Source organism: Myotis davidii, unplaced genomic scaffold (assembly GCF_000327345.1).
Source record: "Myotis davidii unplaced genomic scaffold, ASM32734v1 scaffold251, whole genome shotgun sequence".
In the NCBI taxonomy this organism is placed as follows: Eukaryota; Metazoa; Chordata; class Mammalia; order Chiroptera; family Vespertilionidae; genus Myotis; species Myotis davidii.
Window position 1 is genome coordinate 798,446 of NW_006282378.1, and position 8,955 is coordinate 807,400.

At 54.8% G+C, this 8,955-nt stretch overlaps 1 protein-coding gene across 1 annotated transcript in view; it reads left to right on the forward strand.

Moving 5' to 3' along the window:
* Window positions 1-8,516, forward strand: part of VSIG8 (V-set and immunoglobulin domain containing 8) — a 16,353-nt gene extending 7,837 nt beyond the window's left edge. Inside the window, exon 7 of the mRNA XM_015558607.1 lies at window positions 8,314-8,516. Coding sequence (XP_015414093.1) covers window positions 8,314-8,516 — 203 coding nt within the window. The remainder of the gene's footprint in view (window positions 1-8,313) is intronic.
* Window positions 8,517-8,955: the final 439 nt, after the last annotated feature.

Genomic DNA, 8,955 nt, shown 5'->3' on the forward strand with positions numbered 1-8,955 from the left:
TCAGGAGGGGGCGGGAGGACGCGGAGCTTGCAGGGATGACCTCTGTGAATGTTCCCAGACCATTCATTCTATCAGCATCATTCTTCCTCCTGTTCTCATGCGCCAATCCTGACTTTCCCATCTCTCCCGGATGTAGCCTTCCCTCCCAGCAACTAGGAAGGGTTTCAGTCATACTCTGGGTAGAGAGACCCTGGAGGTCCTCTAACCTCACCCCCCCACCCCCCAACCCTCCTTAATGGAAAGGGGACTGACATTGACTGGGCACTTATGTGCCAGTTGTTTTCTGATGTTTTGTCTTATCGAATCCTTACTTCAGTCCTGAGGTTGTGCGTTATCCCATTACACAGATGAGGAAACTGAGCTCAGAGGGTTTAGGCATTGACTCCCTGAGAGAGACCAAGGCCACACAGGTAATAATTCAGGTTTTGATCCAGGCATGTTTGACTCTAAGACCTCAGGCTGTTTCTCTCATATTGGAATTCTTTCGACAGCATTCCTAACAAAGGCCATTCCAACCTTTTCTTGAATACGTTTAATGGCATCACTCCGTCTCCCAATGCAGTCCATTCAGCCTCTGACTATCAGAGATACGTTTCTTCTACTGAGCACAGTTTTGGTCCCGAGAGAGCTTTTATCCCTTGGTCCAGGTCCTACCCTTAGGGAGCCCTCAACATCACACCTCTGATTCCACTGCCTCTAGTGGAACAGCGGTTGAACTCCATACAAGGTGGCCGCACCACGCCCACAACAGCACCTGTGTCTGGTCTAGGGATTGGGGGTCTTCTGGAGAGCATGGTGTTTCACAGTCACTCAGTTCTACCCGCCTCTGCCCAGCCACCGCCTGCGGAGAGCCCTGGCACTTCCTTCTCTCTTTGCCTCTTTTTCTCTTGAGGCAAAACTGGGCTAATTCTTCCTTCTGGGGCCACATGAGATATGGGTATGATGGACCTCAGAATATCTGGGTTTCAAGATTGTTGTTTTTAAATAAATATTTTTATTGATTTCAGACAGGAAGGGAGAGGGAGAGATAGAAACATCAGTGATGAGAGAGAATCAATAATCGCCTGCCTCCTGCACGCCCCCACTGGGGATTGAGCCTGCAACCCCAGGCATGTGCCTTTGACAGGAATCGAACCCAGGACCCTTCTTTCCGCAGGCCGATGCTCTATCCCCTGAGCCAAACCAGGCAGGGTGGGCTTCACATTTCTTAACTGAGGAAGCCCAGAAGCGCTGCTTAGTTATATATATAACGAGGAGGCCCTGCCGGTTGGCTTGGGTGTTTGCAAAGGGTGATAGCATAGCTGGCACGGCCTTGGCAAACCTGTGGAGGAAAAAAGAGAGGCAGTGGTGGCACAGAGGGAGCCAGCGACAAAGGTCTTGAGGTGGCTGTGCCAAGTGGGAGTTTCTTGGGGTGGGGTGGGGATACAGGGGGTGAGGGGGTTATACAGCAGGGGAGTAGAGACCTGCAGGAACCTTCCATCCCTTCGTTTATTTGCACACACTTGTGAGTGCCCAGAAGATGACTTGTTAGACCCGTGGTCGGCAAACTGCGGCTCGAGAGCCACATGTGACTCTTTGGCCCCTTGAGTGTGGCTCTTCCTAAGCCTTAGGAGTACCCTAATTAAGTTAATAACAATGTACCGACCTATATAGTTTAAGTTTAAAAACTGGCTCTCAAAAGAAATTTCAATCGTTGTACTGTTGATATTTGGCTCTGTTGACTAATGAGTTTGCTGACCACTGTGTTAGATGGTTAGGTCTTTGGCAGGGCCCTGGGCCTGGCACACTGGTGCCCTAAGCCAGAGGACTGACCAGGATGGCTTGGGGAGGGCCGTCCGGATGGCTTTGAGGAGCCTCCTGCTCAGCCTCCTGCAGGCCGGTGAGGGAAGGAGGCAGCCAGCGGGCTGTAGGTCCAGGCTGTGTCGAATGACATCATCTTCCCCATTCCTGGAACCAGGGAGTCATGCTCAGACTTACCCTTCACTTAAAGAGTGAGAACAGCGAAGCTCTGGTAAGAAAAGCTCACTAATGAGCAGTAAGAGAGATGGTGGAGACTCTGGAAACAGCTTCCTGCCAGGGTGACGAGCCAGGGGAGGCCCCCCATCCCGGCTGGAGGGCAGTTATTACTGCATCGCCGCTGCTGGGAGCCGTGAGGGAAGAGCCTGCTCCTAAGATATCGCTCCAGGGACCCCTCGGTCGTTTGCTGTTTCTCCTCATTAGAGCTGGAGAGGAACACTTGTGGTGGAAAACGTTTAACAGCGACTTTGGGAGCAGGTGGGGGTGCACAGGAGGCAGGGAAGCCTTGGTTTATAGCTTTTGCCGTTTCTGTGATGTGAGTTCTCCCACCACGGCTGACTTCAGGGTACCAACGTGATGTGCCTGGCGTGGAGTCGGGAGGATGAGCAGTAGCACCCACGGTAGAGTATTTCCACCGTCCAGATACCATAGGCGTCAATAACCTCAAGCAGTGAGACAGGAGGGAACCATAGTCAAAGAATTAGGAAGTGCTACATTGTGTGTGCTGATCTCCTTTGTTTTATATAACTGATTTAATTGTAAGTTTACATAATTTGATTTTTTTTAAAAATATATTGTATTGACTTTTTACAGAGAGGAAGGGAGAGGGATAGAGAGCCAGAAACATCAATGAGAGAGAAACATCGATCAGCTGCCTCCTGCACTGGGGACACTGGGGATGTGCCCGCAACCAAGGTACATGCCCTTGACGGGAATCAAACCTGGGACCCTTCAGTCCGCAGGCCGACGTTCTACCCACTGAGCCAAACCGGTTAGGGCTATAATTTGATTTTTAATAATGGCCGCATTTAACAACTAGCTTGCAAAACTTAGGTGGATCATGTCACCGGGCTAGAAGACTGCACACGCGCGGCCTCAGAAGGGGCCCTCCAGCATGGTCCCGATTCTCCTGTTTTTCCACAGAGACACACACAGCACAGAGTCAGCTGTGTCCATTCTGCTTCCCAGTGTTGCCTTTGGCGTCTCTCTACAGCCTTGCCGGAGCGCAATTCCAGTTGCTCTGGCCACTGAAACGTTATTTAGGCAACGTCTGTGTCCTTGGTAGCTACCGGAAACCCAGCTGCGCATCCAGCCTGGGAAGTCTATTCAGGAGACTTCCGAGTCCTTCCTGACTCGGTTCCTTCCCCGATCACTTCCCCCGGTTTTAGGAAGCCATCATCCTGCCTTCTCTTAAGCCCCAAATTCTCAGGACCATGACGGGGATGGAGCCACAGTGAATTTCCTTCTCTGTGCTCCTGTTAGAGTAACTACTGGCATGCACGCATGCTGCCCAATTACATTGCAATTACTCTAGGCCAGTGATGGCGAACCTTTTGAGCTCGGCGTGTCAGCATTTTGAAAAACCCTAACTTAATTCTGGTGCCTGACATATAGAAATTTTTGATATTTGCAACCATAGTAAAACAAAGACTTATATTTTTGATATTTATTTTATATATTTAAATGCCATTTAACAAAGAAAAATCAACCCAAAAAATGAGTTCGCGTGTCACCTCTGACACACGTGTGTCATAGGTTGGCCATCACTGCTCTAGGCTCAGTCGGGCCGGGAGGAGTCGGGGAGGGATGGCTATTTTTTCTTGCCTCGCTGGGAACAAAGGAGTTCTGAGCGTTACCCAGTCGCTGCGGAGGCAGGGCGTGTGTGGGACAGGGGGCAGGATCTGAACTTCAGCCCTGTCCTCTGCGCTTTCTTTCCTGGTGAGAGCCTGGGACACCCTTGCTCTAGGGTTTGCCCTGCATCCAGCCAGCCTACCAGGAGCAATCATCTCGTTGGTTCCTGGTGTATGGAAACAAAGCTGATTCCATTTGGTTCCTTGCACTTAGATTAGGAAGAAAGTGTGAAGGGAGAGAGCGATGAGAGAGGCAGGCCCCAGGCAGGCAAGGTGGGCGAGCGCCTGCTTTGGGAAGTCTGGAAGGGCTTGGGTGTGGCCACTGGGCCTGCCAGGGGCAGTGGACAAGATGGCCTCCTGCCACCCCTCTGCAGCCGTTGCTCGGCAACCTTGTTGGGTGCATTTGGGAAGGACGGGAAGGATGGGAAACTGAGTGCGCATGAGAGAGACCAAAACCCTTCACAGGGCAGGCCAGGGAGCCAAGAGGATGGGGCAAAACTGCCCAGCTCATCTCACAGAGGCTGAGTTTGGGGTGACGGTGGGCTCATGCGGGCGTCTTGGGGAGAAGAGAGGAAAGGAGGGAGGAAGAAGACTTGTAATAAATATTTGTGAGTTAGTCATGATCACGTACGCAAAGGAAAAGACCTCAGTTTGGGAGTCAGAAAGACCTGAGTCTGCAGTTATTTCGTAAGCTCCAAAGCCTCAGTTTTTTTCATCTGAAAAATGGCATAGTAACTGGACTGTTTTGTGACTGGCTTGTTATAGAGTGTGGTACCTGGCAGGGACCCCATAAATACTGGATCCCCAAGTCTCCAGTCCTCAAAAATGTAGCTTTATCTCCCACAGAATGGCAGGCATAGAGGCAAAGACCTAAAGCACAAAGGCTGGGGTGGAGGCTGAGGTAACTGAGATCCACAGAGAGGGGGATGGAGCAAGAACAGTCAAGCCTTGGGATTGAACGTGGGGCTGCTCCCTGTCTGGGGGAAGAGACACGGAGCCCAGGAAGCAGCAAGTGGAGAAGCAGGAGGAGCACCGGGCCTCGCCGTGGAGTCCCGGACTCCGCACGCATGTGTTATATCGAAGTAATCCTCATTGCTAATAGCGATATTAGTGAGGACCGGATGCACCTGAAACACGAGTTTGGCAGGGCCCCGGAATCAGGGTTGGCTGGGGACAGGCTGCCAGAATTCTAAGGGCCACCTCCCTGAGCCAGGGCTTGGCCTCCCATGCCTTCTCAGCTCCCTGCTCTCAGCTCCTGGCACCAAGGCTCCCTGCTGCTGCCCTCTGGGCCGGTGCCCACTGTGGCGTCCCCTGGCTCCTGACCTTGACAGCACCGCCCAGGGGTATGGTCCCTCCTGAAGGGTCTCCACACGGCTCTCCCAACGCTGAGGAGGGCCCCTCCTAGCAGGGGGCACATACACGGGAGAATGATCTAGTCATGGAACTGACCTCCTTCAGCTCACTACACCCCCCACCTTCTCCCTTTCTCCTCCTGTCAGTCCCCACTGACGCCCTCGGTCTGGGCCCTCCCCTTCTCTTGCCTGGATGCTACCCTAAGCCTGGTGGCCCGTCCTGCCAGTGACTCCGGAATTGGCTCCATGGCTTTTCAAATGCTGGGGTCCAGCCCCAGCCCCTTTGCTAAGGCTGTTGGCCTTGCCTGTCTCTGTCCCTGTCCCTCGTCCTCTGTCACCCTCCTTCTCAGGCTGTACAGGCTCTTCACAAAGGCAGGCTTGCATGTACGTCCTGTGTGCTGTCCAGTGCCCACCTGCTCCCGGATAAGGAGGAATGGTGGCTACTGTTACCTTTCCCCGCCCCGGGAATGTCCTGTGAGCTCCGCCTCCAGCAGACTAGACTCCCACGGCGGGCAGGGCTGAGTCACCTTCTTCCCCAACAGCCACTCCCTTAAACAGCGCTGACTTTCCCTCCCAGGAGTGTGACGGATAGAGATTGTACGAAAGACTCCTCCCCAGACCGGGGTGCTGACAAACACCAAAGCTTGTGGTTACTAAGGAGCACGTGATGAAAAAGGCACACAGACCCCCCACCCCCTTCTCAAAAGTCTGGTGAAAACTGCCCGAAAGGTTGGGCTGTGCCCTGGACCTCCTGGCCTGGGAGGAAGGCCACGGCCACGGCCACGGCCACGGCCACGGCCACGGCAGGCAGGGCTCTGCTCCCCAGCTCACCGTGCCTGTTCCTTTGACCCGAGGCCCTTTGGGAGCTCTTCTCTGCCCAGCACGCAGGTTCTCATTCAGTTTGGCTGCACGGGGAAAGGTTGGGCTGTGCCCTGGACCTCCTGGCCTGGGAGGAAGGCCACGGCCACGGCCACGGCCACGGCCACGGCAGGCAGGGCTCTGCTCCCCAGCTCACCGTGCCTGTTCCTTTGACCCGAGGCCCTTTGGGAGCTCTTCTCTGCCCAGCACGCAGGGTCCCAATCAAGTTGATAAGGACGCGAGGGAACGCCATCTCTGGGGGTCACCGCCACTAAAAACTGAGCAACAGGTTCTCGGTCAGGAGCCTCCGCTGCTATAACATTGTTCCTGTGGGGAAACCGGACTTTTCCCTTTCGGCACCACCAGCCTTTCCAGGAAGGGAGCACAGGGTCAGAGAAAGTGAAGAAGAAGGCTGACCCTAACCTCCCCCGCCCCCCCCATCAATCTATCATCAGCATGTCAACAACACCCACATTTATGCACCCAGGCCAGACCTCGCTCCTACATCCCGCAGTCACATATTATGATTAACAGACACCTCAGACTTAGCAAGCCCCCCACACTGCCCCTGGTCCCCCCTCAACCTGCTCCGACCGCCGCCTCCCCCATTTCAGCCGATGGCAATTCTGTTCTTCCTGAGTTCCCATCTTCCTCTCGCCGCTCCCGCCCCCACCTCCAGCCTCCAGCAAGTTCTGTTGGTTCTACCTTCAGAGAAGACCCGCAGTTCGGCCCTCCTCTCTTCCCCACGATTATTTCCCGGCTCCCAGCCACCATCATCTCTTGCCTGGGTTCTAGCAACGGGGTCTCAGCTGATCTTCCTGTCCCTCCCTCCTTCCCCCATTACTCTTTATTGTCAAAGGAGAAGCCAGATACTTAAGTCATTCTTCTGTTTAAAACCCTGAAGTGGCTTCCCATTGTACTGAGAGCCAGGCCGCGGTCCTTACACTGGCCCTCCAGGCCTTCCATGTCACCTTAGGGACCCAAGCTATGGTCCTTCTTTCCCTGGCTCTTCCCACTTGAGCCACGCTGGCTCTTCACTGTTTCTTCAACCTCATCGGACATTTGCTGTGGCTCTTTTCTTTGCCCAGAATAGCTTTCTTTCGGATTTCCAAATGGCTAGCTCCTTACCCCTTTCAAGTCTTTGCTCAACTATCCCTCTGACCCTTGCGCTGTGAGCTCCTCAAGAGCAGGGAACTGGTTTTACTCATTCATGTACCTAAGCTCCAAAACATACCAGGCACATAGTAGGTGCTCAATAAAATTGCCTCAAAGAGTGAAAGAAGATGGGAAGAGACAAAGTGTAGCAGGAGCAGTTAACTCCTCCCCAGGGCCCCCAGGCGGTAGGAAGTTAGTGAGGGGCAGCCTGTTTCCTTGTGGGTGTCCAAGAGGTTCCTAAGGGGCCCAGGAGGTTATCGAAGCCCAGTCAACTGATTTTGCTGCCTGGAAGGCGGGGCGGAGGGTGAGGGGTCTCCAGGTAATAGAGCCTCCCAGCCTGAGACTCTTGGCTTCTTCGGTGGGAGGGATACCTGAATGGTTGCTTATTGCCCACCTGCGTGCCTCCCCAGCCCTGGGCATTGCCCACTGTTTGAAGAGGTGCTTCCTGTGTGTCAGCGGTAAGACTGGGGTATGAAATCTGGCCCGCCCAGGAGCTCCCAGCCTCACTAAGGACACTATGAACCTCATTTGGAAAAACTAAAGAATGATGCACGCGACTGCTGATTCAGCTTCATGCGAGCAGGAGCGTTGAGGCTGTGATCACCCAGGGGAAGGTTTCTGGGAGGAGTCCCTAGGGCGGGCTGTGAGCTTGGCCTGGAGAACAGATGGATAAAGGCCTGTGTTCTAGGCTGGGAAGTAGGGAAGAGCCTGGATAAAGGGACAAAGGGCATGAGTTTGTCAGGTGCTGGGGACAGACAAAAGCTACAATGGGCTGCTAACTGCCGCCATCTCCATCACCAGGCCTCCCGAGGGTAGGGCTGGGGGAGAAGGGAGTGAAGGCCTGTGTGTAGGCTGGAATGGTCCCCAGTGAGGGGTGTGGGTGAGTGTGAAGGGGGTGTTCCTTCCTCCACATTCCAGGCTGAGGGCCCTATTTCTTCAGCCAAAGAATGCCCATCAAGGCCTCATTCCCTACCTTTCTCTTCACCCTCCCTTGACCCTGACCTTGACCCAGGCAGTGAGGGAACACTTTTCTTCTCGTCAGCGTAAGGGACAGAAGGACCGGCTGACGCAGCCCTCCAGGAATGAGGCCCTTCTCTGGGGCCAGCATGAGGCTGTGCTGGTCCCTGAGGCTGTCTGAGGGGGCGGGATGTTCGCTGGGGTCAGGGAGGATGATGGCCACAGCTTCCAGCAACGGGACCCAGCAGACTGCCAGCACCCTCCTCTGCTGGCCCCAGAGCACCCCCGCCCGAAGGCCCTGACTCCTGCTGCCCTGACTCTCTGCCTGCCCTCCCCTTCCTTAGGCAACTCATTGAATATGGGACATATTAGCCCAGAGTGGCTGCAAAGCCAGAGGTATTCTCTGCTACAGCCCTACTCCAGCTGGGAGGCCCCCTGCCTGCAGGCACCAGTCTCCATCCCGGAAACCGTCACCTCCTCACAGGCCAGCAAGGCACCTCTCACAGCCCTTCCACCAGCCACGCTGACCCTCAGCAGCTCCTCTTGAGGACTTCACCACGGAAGGACGCCCCCTAAAGAGGCTCCGTGGCCTCTGCCCTGGCTCCTGTGACTTACCTCTCCGGGACGATCACTCTGTGAGTGGCCGATGCGCTGGCCTTCTGTGTCTGACCACAAACTGTTCCTTTGCTTGGAAAGTCTCTCCTGAGACATCATCGAGAGCTCCACCCAGGCAAACTCTGGGGCTCTGAATGCTGCAGGAGTGGGCATGTGGTGGGGTGCATTCAGAGGCTGCTGGGGCCAAACACATGCCCCCATGGCCACCGAGGCAGCCCCAGCGCTCTGCTCCATCATTAAACTTGAGTCCTGTATGGAGCTGGGCAGACAGGAGTCAGGCCAGCGGGGGAGACGTGCACCAGGCCAGGATGGGCTGCAGCAGCTTGGGCCGAGGGTGCGGTGGAGGACCTGCTGCCCCCACTCAGGTTTCC